Below are 20004 nucleotides of genomic sequence, written 5' to 3' on the forward strand. Positions count from 1 at the left end.
CACAAATTGGCAAGCTTCATTTGTATATACTACAGCCAATGTTTGGCAATGGATTATTTCACCCTAACCAGTTAATAAAGGGTCTGACTATTTCAGATTCTCTGAATTCAATTGGACTGGACATCATAATTCATTCCTAACCACAACAAAAAGACAGATAACCAGACTAGAAATTTATAACAACATTCCTGCAGTAATTCAATGATGGTCAACTTGGGAGTTCCTACACAAGGCCAATGCAGGTCAAAACAGTATTTAGCCAATGTAAACCAAAACTATATTTGCTGAAGAATTCTCATCCTAGTCATTAGTTAATTTTGTCTTGAATATTAGAACATACCTAAGGCCTTGAAAGGAGTCAGGAGACACCTATGGAATATGTTTATAAGCTTCATTTCCTTTCTTTCTGTTATTTTTTTTAAACCCTTACCTTCCGTCTTGGAGTCAATACTGTGTATTGGCTCCAAGGCAGAAGAGTGGTAAGGGTAGGCAATGAGGGTCAAGTGACTTGCCCAGGGTCACACAGCTGGGAAAATGTCTGAGGCCAGATTTGAACCCATGACCTCCCGTCTCTAGGCCTGGCTCTCAATCCACTGAGCTATCCAGCTGCCCCCTCCTTTCTGTTATTTTTTGTGATGAAGTCATGGGATCTATAAAGTATCGAATATTTTTACTAGAAAATTATTATTAGTGCTGTATTGCTATGCATAGTTTTAATTTTTTAAGCTAAGATTGTCTTCAAATTTACATCCAATATGTATAGCTTTAACATCACTTCCCAATAAAAAATTAGAGGATGATAAGACAGTTGAAATCAAAAGTTGTAATTTTTTGCTTTTATCTTTACATCCCTTTTCAGTTGTTTTATTTTAAACTTTACAGTGCCAGAGAATGCCTTTTTTCTTATCTCTCTCATGAATGTAGCATCATAGCTTTGATAAAATAAATAATGATTAAATTTGTTTTCCTTGTTTGGCATTCCCAGACCCCAAAGAGTACTAATAGAATGTAGCTTTATTTGGTTTTATATTAATTAATATTGAGGGGGGGCAGAAATTACCGTCTTTACCAATTTAGTAAAACTGATTTAATCTTAAGGAGTAAAAAAAAATCAACTTTATAATGAGGCTCTGGGTCCCTGGCAAGATTCTCCCCAAAGCAGTATGTCAATTTTTGTACTGAATGCATTTATCAAAATGGAGTTAAAACTTCTGGCATATGGACTTCTCCATCACACATCATTTGTCATTGATGCCCTTTCCTATAATCAATCTAAATTGCTTAGTCTATCTCACATGTTCATGTTATTTCTTTTCTCTTGAATATCTATTTTTCTTTTTTATTCTTACCTCCTCTACAATCCATATCAAATTCAGTTTATATAGGATTATTTTTCTGCTAATTTCCATTAATTTGATGACAAACTGTTTTGCTTATATATATACGTGTGTGTATATATACACATATATGTATACACATACATACACACATATGTATTATGGTATATGTGGGTTTCAGTCCTCCTTCACCAAAAGTCTAAGACAGGAAAAGGGCACTAGGTCAAGAAACCTGACTAGAAAAGAAGAAAGATTTATTAAGCTCCTACAATATGCCAGGCAGTGTGTTTTATGAGTATTATCTCATTTGATATTCAAATTAGTCCTGTAAGGTAGGTGCTAGTATTACCTACATTTTACAGTTGAGGAAACTGAGTCAGACAGCAGATAAGTTAGTTGCCCAGTATGACACCACTGAGAGAATGAAAGCACATTTGAACTAGGGCTTACTGACACCAGGACCAGTGTTCTATCCACATGAGCTACTTAGCTAATAATGAGTAGTGGGGCACTGATCAAGTCTCTTAACCTTTATGAACCTCAATTTCCTTGTCTGTAAAATGAGAGGAATGGATCATTCTAGAAGAAGAGCTAGGAAAATGATGCTAGTACAGGTAGGTGATGGCTGGTTTCGCAGGGTATGTCAGGTCTACAAAGTGATGGGCAGCAGGTCCAAACAAATTGTTGAGAAGAGGGTTCAAAACTTCCCTCACATGAATGTGGTCTTCCAAGTCTACTTACTTGTCACATGTTTCCTTTTACTCTCAGAAGCCCTAGCTACATTGAGGTGCAGGTCCCAACATTTTGATAGTCTCCCTCCACCCTCAAAATGTTGGAGCCTGAGCCTCCATGTAGCTAAGGCTTCCAAGAATAAGAGGAAAAGCAAGGGGGCACATAACGTATGACACAGAAAAAGAACTAATGGTTCTTTTTATGGGATCGGACAGTTGGCAATTTTAAGTATCCTGAGCAAAGATGTAAAAAATCAAAGGTCCTTGCATAACAGGTTAATTTGTTGATGTATAAACAGACTTCTTATTCTCATGGATCCTGAGTTTACATGGTCCCCCACTTGCCCTGCCCCTTCCCCACTTCTTAGCTCTAAAATGATATTCCAGCTTTGACTGCATTAAAAAAAAAAAGGTTAACCTAACCTTGCAAACAGATACTTAACTATGGCTATTTTTGCTTACAAGTATGGAGTGAGAGCCAACATTTTGGCAGGAAAGAAATTTACACTCAGATTATAAACTTTGAAAAAAGGGAAATGGCAGAATTTTGTTTAAAATATTAAATATGTAAACATTAGTAATTAAAATAAAATTGATTTAACCAACTAAACAACTTGCAAAACTCAGGAAATAACAAGCCTTTTTACCTTAAAAAAACATCTGTTTTGGTTTTTCTTTACATTCTTCAAGTAAGATATATGAAATCTTTCCCCCCCAAAATTATTTAAAATCTGATAAAATGTTATATAACACATGGAAATCTGAGATTTTTTTCTCCTTGATAAAACTGTAATTAAATCTTATTTAGCTATGACCTCTAATGACATCTTTTTAAATTAGATTTTAATAGATTGGCAGCCACAACCTATAGTTACACAGAACAAAGTAAAATTACAGTTTAGGAGTAGTTTCAAGGGAAGAGAATAGTCAGTACAGATGAGAGGTTACAGTATATCCACTCATCCTTAAAGGATCCCATGATAATTAAGCACATTGAACAGATAGCCATTAGGGCTAACAGTAGTTGCTCTTGCTGCCAATCACTACTGGGATGTTCTTTGGAAGCAAAGGGTTTTTTTCCCTTTTTGAGCTGTTTTCAAGACAATTTGCATGTGATTTAAGAAATGGACTGTTGGAAAAGTGTCTTTTAGTAAAAGTCTTAAAAATACAAAGCTTTTTCTATAAGAGGGCTCTATTCTACTGTTGTTTTCAATTCTCATTTTTTCTTACATAGCTGGGTAGAATGCAATATAAATATTGATTTTGATAGCACTGGCATGGAATTAGAAAAATGAATGCAACCTAGCAAAGGACAAGCCTAAAGTAACACACGAGGCAATTAATCTTTAAAAACTTACATGCCTTAACATTGTCCTTCTGGCTAACCTAAGTGTTCCTTCAAGTTGACCCATTATAATATCACTTTACTAACAGATATATGGATATATTCTATAATAGGCAATGTGTTTGGCAAAATCAGCTCTAGATTTGGAATTAGAGGACCCTAAGTTCAAATTCTGCCTCTGCCACTTACTTCCTGATGGACCTCTAGCAAATTATTTAACTTCTCTGGGTGGTAGTTTCCTCATATATAAAATTAGGAAGGTGGGACTAGATGACCCACAAAAATGTACCTCTGAGTCACAGAAACCACAAAGGTAAACAAAGTGCATATTTTCTTTGGGTGGAAATAAATCCGAAATGATCAACTAGATCAATTGAGCGCCATGAATACATGTCTTGGAAGACTAGTAAATATGTGGATAATTACAATCTGTTAGCTTTTAGGGTAGGGAAGGTAAGGGTCCTATCAATTACAAACATGAAGTAGTACGTACCCATTAAAGATAAAGAGGAAACATCTCATATGAAAAATCCATCCCCCAAATGCCCTGTGGTAAATTCTAGTAAGGCAGAGTATATTCTGAAAATGACAGAAAATGGGAGGGAAAATATCTGTTTGGCAGGGGCAGGAATCAAATATCAAACCTCCATGTCAACAATCTATTGGGTACTATCATTCCACCAAGCAGCAAAGATGCTTGTTTCAGATTCTTTTACTTGACTGCTTTCATCAGATTAAGCCCTTTCATGCTGCGAGTCTTTTTTTTCCCCCTAGTGCATTGGCCATTGCCAGAAATGGACACAACGAATCCACCGGTGCTAAGGAGTTAAGCATCTGAGATTTAATTTAACAGTTTCAGCTTTATTAAGCTGTCACAAGAACGGCCCCACTTTGATAACAGTAGCTGCTCCAATTATGGCTTGGTTTAGGGTTGACAAGTATAATGATTCATTCGTGGCACATGAGAAGCAATAAAAGGTTGTTTTGCATTACAGCTTTAAAAATGTGGGCACTTTTTTCATTTAATTTGTCACTTAGCTTTTGCTAAGAGGACATTTAAATTGCAGTAAAAGGCAAATGGGGCTTTTAGTTTAAATGTAATCCCCATATTTAAATGATCTGTAATGGCGCAGTGTTCGAGTGGGAACACTATTGTCTCACAGTGGGCCCTGATGGTGACATGTGACATTTGTATTCAGGTCCTGTATTATCCATGTGGCTAAAGGGCTTCCAATTTCATTTCACAGCCAGAAGCCTGTAGAAAACACCAATTAACTTGCAGATCCCATTTGCCGACAAAACTCAGCCTCTTCTCAATGTCTGGCATCTGGCAGTGCTCAGCATTTAATTCCAAAGCAGAGCCTTGAAGCAATGTGATCCCTGCACTGGGGCACAAAGTCAAATTTCCCCTTTTTATTAAGAAATAAAGTCTTTTCCTTCTGTTGTCCAGGACCAACTTCAAGTTAATTTTTTGACCCAATATAAAGATGTCATCATTTATGTCTCCTTGCCTGGAATTCTTCAAAGATGGAATTTAAGGCAAGGAAAGGTTGACAATTGGCCTTTTTATGGAATCAGAGTAGTCAATGAAATAAGAGATCTGAAAAGAGATACCAAATTGGATTTATAATTTTACTCCTTTTATATTTCAATTGATATCAGACTAGTTGATGATGGCAGAGGGGTAAACAAAAAGAAAGAAGAAAATCTAAAGAAAGAAATTGCATTCTTCGTGTTACACTAAAGGTAAGAGTACTTTTATCAGTCTAGATCTTTGACTTTTATCTAGAATCTAGGAGAAAAAGCCAAAATCAGCATGTAGTACTTATGACTAGAATTTGTATCTCTAAATGAATTTCCTAATTTTCATAAACCAACTTAGAAAAAATGCAACTATGAGAAGTGGGATTGATTAGAGTTAAAAATGATATCTTTTCTTAAGGTCACTTAATAAAAAAATTTTAGGTATTAGTCCTCCCCCCCTTATTATTAATAACCAGTCATTTGTAATGATGTAATGTAATGTAATGCTAAATTTCCCCACAGAACTTTTGAGTAAGAAATTTCTTAAGCTCTGGTAATTTATTATTAAAGGAATATTTTTGTAAGTTATTCCATTATTGTTTTTAAAGCCATTTCTTTCAATAAACTAGATAAATAGGTAATTTAGGAAGACTTTGACATTTATATAAAGACACAGAAGTTTGACACAAACAACGAGATCATATTTTAAAGCTGGGCCTTATTCATTCAAAGGCTGCTGAAGTCTAATATTAGAATTATCTTCATCTCAAATCAAACTCCACTCACCCTGAAACAACCACTGCAATGGCAGATACACAGCTTAAGTTCTGATGGAGAGTTCATTATTCATGAATAATGAAATAATGAACTAAATAAATAACTAAATGAAAGTGATAAACAAAAAAAATTTAGGAGTGAAAGAAACCATACAGGTCATTTCATCAAAACTTTCATCTAAAACAAGAATCCCTTGTCCAACAGGTGTACATTTAGTCTCTGCTTAAGCACTGGTGAAGCCGAAGTTATTACATAAGCTTTGTACAGACAGAGCTCAAAGTTATTATAGTAGGCTTAAAAAAGAATTCCAGAAAAATAACTATATTGTATTCTAACAGCTGGCCTGCATAAAACTTAAACTATGAAGTCTTCATTCAACTAAAGCTTTTATTTATATTAATTCATATTTTCATTAAATCACTAACTTTGCAATCAAAGTCGATTTCTGAACTTGATATTTTATTCAATGAAATTTCAGCAACTCTAATTTCCTCATCCCAAGAATGCATGAGATGAAGAATTTCTAGTGTCAAATTCTTCATCATCCTACTGTACAAAGTTAGGTCACACTCTCTCCCACGACTTTTCATCATTTATATGAAAGAGATTGGTCTAAATAATCTCTAAAGTCTCTTCTAGGACTAGGATTCTATGAATTATATGGTATCTATATCTAGTTTCATTATTATGAACATTTAATGGCCAACTAAAAAATGAACAAAATAAATAAGATATCCTAAGATAGATAACATAAGTAGTACTTAGCAATCTAGGGTTGAGAAGAAACTGTTTCCTGGACAGATGTAAATTTTTGAGGTTCTCCTGAATAGTGTGCTATAAGTTGTATATAACCTCTATCAAGTCATAATTTTTCCAATGTACTTGTCAGATATATGAGCTCATGACCAAATAAGAGATAAAGTGGATCACAGGAAGTAAAACAGATAATTTTGATTACATGAAATTTAGAAGGTTTTGCACAAACAAAACTACAAATTTCTCTAATAAAGGCCTCATTTCTCAAAAATTTAGGAATTTAGCCAAATTTTTTTAAATACTAGAGCCAGTCCCAAATTGATAAATGGCTAATAGGTAGTTTTCAGAAGAAGAAATCAAAGCTATTATTAGTCACATGAAAAAATGCTCTAAATAACCACTGGTTTGAGAAATACAAATAAAAAAACCCTGAGGTATCACTTCATACCTATCAAGTTGGCTAACATGACAGAAAAGGAAAATGACAAATTCTGAAGAGGATATAGAAAAACAGAAATACTAATATACTGTTAGTGTAATTGTGAATTAGTTTAACCAATCCAGAGAACAATCTGGAACTATGTATAAAGGGTTAGAAAACTGCATATACTCTGAACCAACAGTGTCACTACTAGGTCGGTATCCTAAAGAGATCAAAGAAAAAGGAAATATACCTATTTATACAAAAATACTTATAGCAGCTCTTTTTGTGGTGACAAAGAACCAGACATTGAGGGGATGCTTATCACTTAAGGAATGGCTAAACAAGTTGGAGCATATAATTGTGATGAAATACAATCATATTATAAAAAATGACAGACACAATAGTGTTAGAAACTCCTAGGAAGACTTATTTGAACCAATGCAAAATGAAGTGAGTATAAACAAGAAAACATTGTACACAGTAACAATAATACTGTACTATGATCAACTCTAGATAACTTAGGTATTCTGATCAACACAAAGATCCAAGACAATTCCAAAGGACTCATGACAAAAAATGCTATCTCTAGAGAGAGAACTGATGAAATCTGAGTAATCCATTCCATTAGGTTTTAACTTCCATGTATGTTTTGATTTCACTTAGTGTAAGAATATCAATTCTGATACTGTGCAGTCAGTTTCATTAAAAACTGAACATTAAACACCCTTTCATGGGATGACTATTTTCTCTCATTTTAAAGATGTATGATAAAGTGAAAAGACCACCATGGCAATGAATGTAAATTGCCAACATCTATAACAAAGGATGAAGAAGAGATAAATGCCAGGAAGATCTCAAAAAGTACCAAACTAAATCAATGGGGAAGAATGGAAAAGATACTCATAAAGCAGCTACCAGGCATAGTGCTAAGTGCTTTACAAATATTCTCTCATTTGATCAATGTCTGCTCCTTCTCTCGTGATAACTCATATGAAGTGTCACTTCCTAATATAAATATTTCTTGATGCCTCTAGTTGCTAGTGCTTTTCAAGTTATACTGTATTTATTTGATGGTATAAATATTCCATGCTCCCACTAGAATGTGAGTTCCTGCCTAGTGCTTAGCAAATATTTGTTTAATTAAATACTTTAATACTCAGGAATTCAACACAAAGGTAGGCATAGTAAATAGCAAGAAAAGAGAGTTTAAGATATCTGATCAAAAATACCTGATCAAGAAACTAAGGAGGCCAAATGTTTGTAGACTATCCAGAAATCTCATAGCTATATCTAAAAAATGTATGTGTGTATAATGAATATTTTAAGAAATCAAATGAAATGATATTTGCAAAGTGCTATTAGCATAGTACCTGGCTCATAGTAATCACTTAATTAAAGTTTGTTTCCTTCCCTTGACTCCAAAGAGAAGGTTGGTCAAAGAAGGGATGGAAGAAAATGGAAAAGATAAAAATAATTAATTTAAATGACACTGAGAAGCTAATGCATGAAAAAAAGTAATGCAAGTTGTATAAGGGAATTTACAGATGGGGAAAAAATTTTTGTATCAAATATTTCTGATAAGAATCTGATATCCAAATAACAAAAAATAGCCAAGTCCAAAAACCATTCTCTGACAGACATCTAATTAATGGATATGAACAAAGAGTTCTCAAAAGAATTACAAACTATTAACAACTATGACGAATGCAAATTAAAATGACTCTGAAGATTTACCTCATATTCAGCCCCTTGACAAAGATGACAAAAATGGGAAGGAAGGGTTATGAAAAGACAGAAACTAATGCATGATGGATGATGGAGCTGTTAAATGGCCCAGCTATTCTGGAAATCAATTTTGACTAATACCAAGAAAATTACTGAAATGTACATATCTTTTAACCCAGAGATATTCCTGCTACTCATATCTCAAGATATCAATGGAAAAAAAAGAAAGTTTCCATATACATTACGTTATTTAAAGTATCACTTTTTTGTTGTAGGACAGCAAAGAACCAGAAACAAATTAGACATTCATAAACTGGACAATGGCTTTAAAAAGGGTGTTATATTAATATTATGGAATGTGCATGGAAAGAAGACACATGATGTGAAGTAAAGAAAAGTAGAAAAATACCATGTATGCTGCTTATACATACCAAACATTTATGAAAACCATCAACAAAGGAAAATTGATGTTAAAAATGATGATAAAGTTTTTATCAAACACTTGTATGCAAAGCACAATGCTAAGTGTTGGGATACACATGGAAAAGTTGACCTAGTACTTAAAGAGTTTCTATTCTAGGAAGGTAACACAAAAACATCTAAGGAGAATCTGGCAGCAAGTTGGATGGAAAAGCCCACTGGTTCTTAGGAGATACCAGAAAAGTAGATGGTAATGCATCTCCTTTAGTATCACATCTACTGATAAATCCGTATTTATTTCTAACATAGAACCACTTGACAAGTACCAAGGCCTTTGGTGGTAAAAACATTCCCTCCTTGGTCTTTAGTAGCTACAGCTGTGGTGAGGTGGGAGCTGCAGCATCCACAGAACCCATTTCCAGGTGGGCTCTTCACAAAGGCTGCTTCTCTGCCTGATGGCTCTAGAGTCCAGGAAGGAAGCAGGGATGATGGTTGAGGAACTACTTTTTTCTAATGGCTCCTGGGCCCAGGATGGTGATAGTCTGAGTCACTTGGCATATATTACCTCTATCTTTCCCTTAGGATGCTTGATACACCAAACAGTCTGGTTGATTTGTCTACTCTGGTGAGTAACAATGGTTTGGCAGGTGATAGCGGTGGGGGCAGAGATAGTGGGGCCCTTCTTCACAAAAGTTGTCCCTGTCAACAATGACTGTAAAGGGAAGGATGGAAGAAGGGCTGGTGGTATATATGTGTAGGAGTTAGGAGGACCTGCTATTCTGGGGCTCTTAAGCACAGCAGGGCTTTGGACTCTCAACTTAGGTCTGAAGGGAGGCAAAGGGGGAGATGGTAGTAATGCTTTGGCTTTTCTGGCATATACTGCCCCCTTCTCAACCTCAGGAAGCCTTGTTGCTCTAGCTAGGCTGGTTTATTAAGACCAAACTTGGCCTTAATGAATAGTTAGAAGGAAACCTTCACCAGTTTCTTTGCACTATATATAATGTTATGCTTCTTCTATATGTTGGTTAATTTTGACAAAGAAGATAACCTCCTTTCTGATTTTTTAAAAAAATCTTTTTTATGGCGAATTGGGGAATATAATACAAAAACAAAAGATGTCAATAAAATTTTTAAATAAAAATTAGATGGTGCTGGATATGATATACCCTGAATACTATCACCCCCAAACTAACCTGATTATATTATAATCCAGGAAAAAAACAACCAGTTTCTATAATGTAAGAATTATTTCTGAATCAGCTTTCTCTGTATAGGCAGACAACATAGACTTTCTAGAGAAAATATTAAAATGGCAGCTGCAACCACAGATACTTTTAAAGTGTATAAACAGCTTTACCCAAATTATTTCATTTGATAATGGATATGATTATGATATGGATATATAATTACAACAATACCAACTTAATCTATTCAAATTATTTACAAGGAATAATTACAACAATACCAACTTAATCTATTCAAATTATTTACAAGGAAAAAATGGGAAATAGAAAAAGGAAAAGACATTGATGTTGTTTAGCCACATCTTGTGCAGAGGCTTGATTAGAAAGCAAATGCCACAATAAAGATATAAAAAGAGTACCAAAACTTCCCCAATCAGAAAATAACTTTGTTTAATGATAATATGATTAGCAATATCAATTAGGTTACTAAATGGGATGACATAGGCTTGTCAAAAGCATGTTTGCTGTGGTCTTAGAGGACATTCATCTCATAGTCAAAATTACAGTGAAAAGTCATATAAATGGTAAGGCCATCTATATGCTCTTGTTTATAAATGACATTTTGCTGATTGTATCAAGCCCTGGAATCCTACAATCTTGTTAACTTGATTCATGACCCTTCAAAAGGATTCTACCTAATAATCCACACAAAGGAAAATCTTTGTAGATAAGAATGCCTGTCTCCAGTTCAATTCAAGTTGACAGAGCACAATGTACTCTGTCCAAGGTACTATACTAGGCTCTGGGGACAGTAAGACTTAGGAAAGAAACAGTTCCTGCCCTTCAAGAGTTCATTGTACTAGGGGAAGTTACAGCCTTCACTGAAACAAGTACAAGACAAATTTAGGAGGGAGACATCACTAACAACCTGGGGAAATAAGGGAAGGCTTTTATGGGAAGTGACACCTACAATGAAACTTGAAGACTCTAATATGATGAAAAGGAGAGATACAATGTTCCAGACACAAATGAATCTACTGGTGAACATACAGAATTCTAACTGAAGGGATGAATGTGGGAGATGGAAAATTAATATTAGGGACAGCAGGAAAGGTTGGCCGAAACAGTTTTTGAGTGGCATAAAATAAGTTTAGAAAGGTAAATGAAAGTCAGATTATGAAAGACATTCAATGCCTGCTAAAACATTATGTGTCTGGGACCAGAGGAGGTTTTTAAGAAGGGAGTAAAATGTTCAGATCTATACCTTATAAAAGCTTTGGTAGTTGTATAGAGAATGAATGAATCAGAAAGGAGAGAAATTGGAATCAGGGAGACCAATTAAGTAGCTATTAGAATAGTCCTGGAAAGAAGTAATAAAGAGGCCTTTGCATTGTACTGGATGCATAAGTGGAAACCAGTGACAGATTAAGAGATATTGGGGCAGCTGGGTAGCTCAGTGGAGTGAGAGTCAGGCCTAGAGACAGGAGGTCCTAGGTTCAAACTCGGCCTCAGCCACTTCCCAGCTGTGTGACCCTGGGCAAGTCACTTGACCCCCATTGCTCACCCTTACCAATCTTCCACCTATGAGACAATACACTGAAGTACAAGGGTTTAAAAAAAAGAGTTTACAGAAGTTAAAGAAGAAACAGGTTTTAAGGGGAAAGATAATTCCACTTTAAACATTATGTTCCTGTGGTAAGCTTTAGGCAATTGATGATCTATGACTAAAAATCAGCAGAGATTGGGGTTGGATATATGAATTTTTGAGTCATCTGTATAGAGATGATACTTGAAATCATGGGATCTAATAAGCTTTGCAAGAAAATACATGGATGGAAAGCAGAGGCAGAAAGATTACCCTTCCTGAGTGATACCAACTTTAAAGATACAGGAGATAGATAATGGTCCAGTAAAAAAAAAAAGCAGGCAGATAGGTTAAAAGGGAGAACCAGGAAAACTGGGTAGAAGCCAAAGGAGTAGCATATGACAAGGAAAAGAAGGTAATCACTAGTATGTAAAGCTATAGAGAGGACAAGGAGGATAAGGATGGGATAAAGACCAAATGGTATGTACCTGGATGGATAGTTCACTGACTTGACACATCATGTGCTGTCAAAGGAGCCTGAATTCAATATTATCCCTGATATATTTATCAGTAAATTTCTTAACCTCTCAGAGTCTCAGTTTCTTATATATAATAAATTGGGGATAATTCTTACATTACTCATCTCACAAAGGAGTTGCGAATAAAGCACTTATAAATCTTAAGAGTACTATAAGTATCTTAAAATATTAATGGAGCAAGATATCAGGCTGAACTGATTTTGGAAATTGTTCATTACTTTTAACCTCAAAGATGCTCACTGAAACTAAACCCCGCCTTTTTATACACACTATTCCTCTAGAGCAGTGATGGGCAAACTTTTTAAAGAGGGGGCCAAAGGAAAGGAAATGCTCATCTGTCAATCTGTTTCTAAGGCAACTCTTTTAAAGCATTGCATTGTAACCTACTCAATGTATTCGTCAGATTAGGAATAATGTCTGCAGCTAGAGAAAACATTTCAGGGGGCAGCATCTGGCCTGAGGCCTGCAGTTTGCCCATCACTGCTCTAGAGAAACTATTTGGCAGTGGATCACTTAATTCACACTCTGAAACATCAAAAACATTGGTTTTTGAACAGAAAGATAATGAGTATTAATGTGCAGCATGCTACCAACAATAGTGTAAAAGGTGGTGCATGACTGGAAAAGGAGGAGGACTGTTCATATAACAAGAGAGAAATATCAGATGGACAGTGCAAATACTATACTGTTTCTTAAGTGATGTTCAATGCTCTTAAAAGGTTTAAGTAAGATTTCTGGCTTCCTACAAAAGCATTAATGGGAAGATATGCATGAGAATTATATAACATGGGAAGACATGAATAGATAATAATCTTCACTATTAGAAGGAATCTCCAGATTGATGAGATCATGGCCCCAATGAAGTATTAGATGTAAAATGAATGTGTATATAAAATGTCATTTGTTGATTTTAATGGAAAAATACTTCTGTTTCAGAAGCTGAATGAGTTTCCTAACTATGTAAAGATCCTTCAAAGTGTATATACGTGGTTAATTATTTTAAGTAATTTAAAAGGTTGCATTTCTTGAATTGGCATTCTAAAGATTCTTAGATATATAATATTTGGGGGCAGGAGGAGGAATGAAATCTAGCACTAGCTAGCATGATCCATGTCAGTTATTTCTTTTATTTCTCAAGTGATGAAAAACAACATTATAAGATTCTCTGAATTTCTATCAACAGCTTAATATTTTTCTTATAGGAAATGGCTAGCAGGCTTTTTAGACTCATAACCTCTAACACATCACCAATGCCTTCAGGATTTGTGAAAACAACAACTAAAATTCATTGACTCCTTTCAATCCCTAAAACTAAAATAATCTAAAGCAGCAGTAGCTCAGTGAAAATGTTTATTTAAAACAATTTATTTTGTTAGAAAAATTGAGAATTTAAAATTAAAACAAATGAATTGATTTCAATTTTTTAAAAATTCAGTCATTCTCCATCCATAATACCATTAGCTACAAGGCATATTTTAAAATTAAATGGTTACTTTCTCTGAGGTATGTGAAAACTGATTTGTGAAGGAGATTTCTAAGCCAATTTTATTCCCTGCCAAATGTCACCACAAAATTCACATTACTTTCATTCTCTTAACCAAACAGCTAAGACTTGAGTTAACAACAGGAACAAGATCTACATAATCCTGACCTTGAAGTTTTCAACTATCCCAGTGTTCGTTTTATATACAAGAAATTCAACTGTAATTGTAAAATATATTTACCAAGTTCGTCCCAGAGCTGCCTATACTTGTCAGTCATTGCAGTGCCTTGTTGCCTCCAAAGTGAGAGACGGGGGTCAGCCATGAACTGCTCTGTTATCAATGTCAACATTCGAGCGCCATTCGAGTCCCTCATCTTCAACATCTCTCTCACCTAAGGAAAACAGGACACTTACAAATAAATTTGCAAGAAAAATACCACCAAAAAGAAAACTAATTTCTTTAAAAATAAAAATAAAGCTTTATACTAGCTCTTTCACTCCAGTCATAACAGAGCAGCTATCAGTGTTCACCACTTCCAAATTGCTTTGTATCTATTTTGAATTTATTTAGCTGCATACCTATTGTTTCCCCCTACTAGATTCTAAGCTCCTTGAGGGCAGGGATAGTTTCATCTTTCTGTTTGCATCTCTAGCACCTGGCACAGTGCCCAACACATAGTCAATGTATTTGTATAACCTGATTAAAAGTGTACCAGAACTTTCACGCATAACTATTTGGTTTACATTTTGTTCTATAAATCTAGACACAGACAAAGGAATAACCTATTTCACCCTTACAACAAAAATGAATTGCTTTTGGGGCAGCTGGGTAGCTCAGTGGAGTGAGAGTCAGGCCTAGAGACAGGAGGTCCTAGGTTCAAACCCGGCCTCAGCCACTTCCCAGCTGTGTGACCCTGGGCAAGTCACTTGACCCCCATTGCCCACCCTTACCAATCATCCACCTATGAGATAATACACCGAAGTACAAGGGTTTAAAAAAAATTAAAAAAAAAATGAATTGCTTTGAAGGCATTACTCAGAAAGAGCCTTCATCCTTCAAAATGAGTAAATTTATATTGTTCACATTTGCACTGCACGTATAGTAGCAACTACATAATTCATGCTTCTGCAAACTACAAAAAAAAAGTATAGCAGTAAATGAAGATTTTTGAGTTTATAATTTTACCAAGGCAAGTTTTGTTATGATTCTATTATTTTGTTGAGATGTGACAAAGGCGTTTTTATGACAGCTCACTCTATTGTATAGGATATGGTGATATGTTGACTCTGAAAATGGCTTATTCCTCATTTTGAAGGCTGGAATTAAAATGCTACAAGAAGATTCCCTAAGAAGTCTGTCACCAGTTTACACTTCTGCTTCTAGTTTGAATTAAGGATACTCATGATATTCCCTTTTAAAAGCATTAAGAATTCACACATGATATTCCCTTTTAAAACTTTTAAAACCTTCTAAAGTAGAATAGAGGTTCCTGTGGGTTCTTAAAGATTATGCTAGTAGAAAACAAGGTCTAAAAGTCCAAGACCAGTCAGAAAAGTGGCAAGTGGAGTACTAGGTAATAAATTCTATTTCTGTTGAGAACTGGTCTAGTTCAATTCAGAGTCCCATCACTAGGCTGGTAAAGTGGGGTAAATTTCCAAGACAGAACAATTCATAAAGACTAACTAAAGAGAAGAGGACATGTGACATGTTTCTCTGGAGGAAGTACCCATAACAATGAAATCATAGATCCTAAGTATTGCTACTTTAATAAACAAAACAACACACTGTTGTTCTGCTGGGTTAATTCAGGTGAAATTGTTTTTGCAATGGCAAATGAGAAAAGTTGAGAATGCTGGTCCATGCGGTCTTTTGCTCTGTACTAAAATGATTCATGAGCTAAAATGTTGAGAACCATTAACTTAGACAATCCTAGCTTGGCCTCTTCTATAAGTATCTTCTCTATTCTCCCATACCATATTCTGCATTAATAAAAGGCAATATGAGAACCTCAGAAAACATCGCAGCTGAGAATATTAGGCTAATTTATTCATTTTAGGAATGAGAATACTGTCGTGTACTCCACAACTGTAGGACTCAGTTGTGTAATAGTTTCCTTATCAGTGAGAAGTAATGGGAAAGAAAGAAGAATTTCTGTTAATGGCTTAAGTCTCTCTGGAGTGCAAGTAGAGAAAGGAAAGGCTTATGTTTAACAAAGCAAAAAATTCCTCAGACATAAGCATAAGTTCTTGAAAGTGAAGATAAGAGAAGCTACTTCAGGATTGAACACCTATCAGGTAAGATTTCACAGAATTCACATCAGGAAGCCAGAGGGTAAAGAGCCCCTTCAACTAGTTGACAATAAAAGACTTGTATGGATTTTGAAATCATTTCTAGTGCAACAGCTTCCCCTTGGGGAAAGGGGGAGGGAGAGAAATGATGGTAATCCTGTCAAAAATGCATAGGAGTCTCTTGTCCACATCCAGGCAACTACTAAGATCAGAATGAACCCTCAAAGGGCCAAGTCCGCATAGAGTTTGGGTCTTATAAATCAAGAAAAATAGGTATGCCTGTCTAATAACAAGAATGACCCAGTAACCAATGAGAATTATTACTGTAGAAAATAAGTTCTTTTTGGGGACATAATCAGGTATAAAGAAGTGGATACTCATCTTGCTGATTTTTAAAAATCCAAATGCATTGACTGTCTAGATATGTAATAAAGATATCAATGGATTCATCTTCCTCCTAGATTTTCTACCCATAAGGCTCAATTTAATGAACTCAAGAACGGTCACCTCTGTACAATTTGGCATATTAAATACAACTGTTATAAAGCCAATACTTTACTAAATCTAAAAGTATAATGACAACAGATTTTCAAAATGACTCTTAAGCCTTCTAAGATCACTAAGTTCAAGGATTATCAAAGAAAGATGATTGCACTCTTACTAAAATATAGGTATATTTTACTATACTTTAATTTGCTTAAAATTAATAATTCTTACCTAACACATGCTGCTTAAATATTTATTAAATAGAATGTTGATTAACCTAAATAACTTCAGAAGGATTTACTATATTTCTATAGAATAAAAATCTTATATAAGTACAAGTTATATATATAACCAATTTATCAAAGAAATGAAACTATTCATTTTCTATAAATAAATTTAGTTACAATTCTAAATACAGAGTCTTTTACCAATGAAAAAGGAAGGAGAATTTGCTATTTTAGCAGCATTAGAGTGTTTATCTAGTTGATCTTTCTTGGAGCATGGTACAGCAACAAACTTTCTAGAAGAGCAAGTAAGTATGATGTAAGCCATTCATGAAAATTTTTTTGAAACTTTTTATCTTTCTAAACCATCATATTTTCATGGAAGATCAAATGTTATTTAAAAAGCACTTGCGTTTAAAGTTTCTTTTATTTTAATGTGTGAAAAAATACAATAAAAATTTCTAGTAAGTTAACATGGGACAAGAAAAGCAATACTTATTCTAATGGGCACTACAATGAACATTTCAAAGGGTAGTTACATTTCTAGATAAATATTAAGTTACTCAATAAAACATTATTTTAAAAATTAAGCATATGACAATAACAAAAGTAATCTCCAGGAAATGTATGACTTGAAAAGTAGACGAATAATATAGTGAAAATAAGCTATAAAATCAGATAACCTGGCTACTGTGCAGGAAACCAGAAAATGGTAAAAGAGAAAGACTTTCCCAGGACCTTAAGTTGATCTCCTTTTTGGAATTAAGAGGAGATTAAGGACAAGAAATATACAGGATGAGAAAGCCCAGATGGAATTGCTATCTACAATTATGAAAAGTATACTGACATTGATGGACTCATAATCCAATGAAAAACTGAGGAAATGATAATGAACTCATGACTTATTCAACATATACACAAATTATCATAATTTGGTAGTTGAAGGCCTCAGACAAAAATGTTCTAAGTCTTATTCGAGGTCACCCAGCAAGTTAAAATTTGAACTGAAATTGAACAATTTCTAAGGATAGAGTCAATGACTCCAACAACACTGTATTTATAAGAAAAATAACACATCATTGCGCGAACGTCGCCAAATATAAATTAGAATATGTGTGTAGTTAAAAGTATTTCTTTTGTAAAACCCTTACCTTTGCAAAGAGCAAGTTAAGTTGTTTCCCTGATCCATGGTACCCGCCCTGGGAAAGGAAGAGTTTAACTTGTTCTTGAACCTGTTCTTCATCTAAGTGCCAGCAGTTTTCATCATCTATACTAGCACCTGCTGTTGGATCAGGAGCACCTAGAAACGAACAAACAAAAATATATATTACATAAATGTTCTGGACTGACAGGAGTGTCTGACAAAGTAATTGAAAAAAACAATTAAAAACCTATCTTTAGCCCAAGAAAATTTTACCTAAAATCTACTTCAATAGCTTATTTAGGAAAATAAGCATTTATAAGTTTTACATTAAAAAATTGTGTTGGAAACACATCCAGCTACTATTGGATTATTTCAAATCAAGACATGTCAAAATGCAAAGTATCTCAAGTTCAAAATATTTCAGTCTTCTAAGAATATGTAATTTAAGCAATGCTGAGATGAGTTTACAGTTCTGACAGAATGATACAAAATTTAACATGTGGTATTTTTAAAGCTCTACAATGCAGAATATATAAAAATATTTCTAAGACTTTGGAAAATATGGGAAGATGAGAAAGCTTAGCTGAGTACTTTTCTCTTTACTATGTTAATTTAAGTGACTTTCAGTATTACTTGGTGCTATATGAACCACATGCTTTCATAACTCTTCATTTGCAGAAAACAGGAGATTAAAAAGAGAATCAGGCCACATGGGAAAAGGCAATACAGCTGTTGTATCAACCCAGGTTGTAGAATTACCTTGCCAAACAGCATAAATATTTTATTACTTAAGTATATACAAAAAAAGAACAGCTATGTAGACAGCTAGCCCATCTGTGTGTACCCTTTATGCAATGTCTAAATTACTTAGTTATTCAAGTATTCAAGTATTACTCAAGATTAACTCTCAATGATTGTTGGTGATTGGGATACCATACTAAAGAATGGAATCAAAAAATAAAATCTTTAATTTAAAAGTCAATGTTGTTTCAAATGTTTTTCATTATACTCTAAAAATATTAGCTCTAGGAAGCTAGGATGGAAAGATGTATTTAAAGAATCCTAAAAAAGTAAACAAAAAATTAAACACTTAATAACTTCAATAAACAGGATATGAAATTAATCCATACAAATTCCAGCATTTCTATATGGTACCAATAAAATCCCAGAAGAGATGAAAAAATCTCATTTAAAATCACTACAGAATATATAAAATAATTGCATTTACCTCCTTACATAAAAGAAATATATAAAGTTAACTGCAAACAACTGTTTACAGAAATAAAGACAGGCCAAAGTAATTGGGGAAATATTAATTTTTCATGGGTAAGTTGATACAATAGATAAAACAACGGTATTACCCAAGTTAATGTACTTAATCAATGCACATCAAACTTCCAAAGGATTACCCCATTAGAATTAAAATAATAATAATAATAATAATAATAATAATAATAATAATAATAATAATAATAATAATGGAATTCATATAGAGAAGAAAAGGGTCAAGACTCTCAAGAGAAAGAATAAAAAGAAACAGGAACAAAAAGAGTCTGTTAGGGCTAGATTTCAAATTATACCATAAAATAGTAATTACTAAAAACTATTTGGTACTGGTTAAAATATATAAAGATCAAGGACAGTTAGGTAGCTCAGTGCATTGAGAGCCAGGCCTTGAGAGGGAGAGCCTTGGTTAAAATCTGGCCATAGACACTTCCTAGTTGTGTGATCTTGGCCAAGTCACTTAAAAACCCTGCTTAGCTCTTACCACTCTTCTGTCTTGAAACTATATATAAGAAACTATATATGTATGTACGTGTGTATGTATATGTGTATATGTATATGTGTATGTATTTAAATATGTGTGTGTGGACTGATCAAGGAAAATGGTTAAGCAACCAACATTCAAAAACTAAAAAGTATTTAGTAGCCTAGTATTTGATAAAGACAAACACTCAGCTAACTGGGATTAGAACCTACTAACTGACAAAAAACTGCTAGGAAAAATAATATTTGGAACAATTACTCATA

At 34.1% G+C, this 20004-nt stretch overlaps 1 protein-coding gene across 1 annotated transcript in view; it reads right to left on the bottom strand.

The window, feature by feature from the left end:
• ZSWIM6 (zinc finger SWIM-type containing 6) overlaps window positions 1–20004 on the bottom strand; it is a 229142-nt gene that overhangs the window by 35983 nt on the left and 173155 nt on the right. The window contains 2 exon segments of the mRNA XM_044681018.1: window positions 14072–14222; window positions 17981–18129. Coding sequence (XP_044536953.1) covers window positions 14072–14222; window positions 17981–18129 — 300 coding nt within the window.

This window comes from Gracilinanus agilis, chromosome 1, assembly GCF_016433145.1.
Source record: "Gracilinanus agilis isolate LMUSP501 chromosome 1, AgileGrace, whole genome shotgun sequence".
Taxonomy (NCBI): domain Eukaryota; kingdom Metazoa; phylum Chordata; class Mammalia; order Didelphimorphia; family Didelphidae; genus Gracilinanus; species Gracilinanus agilis.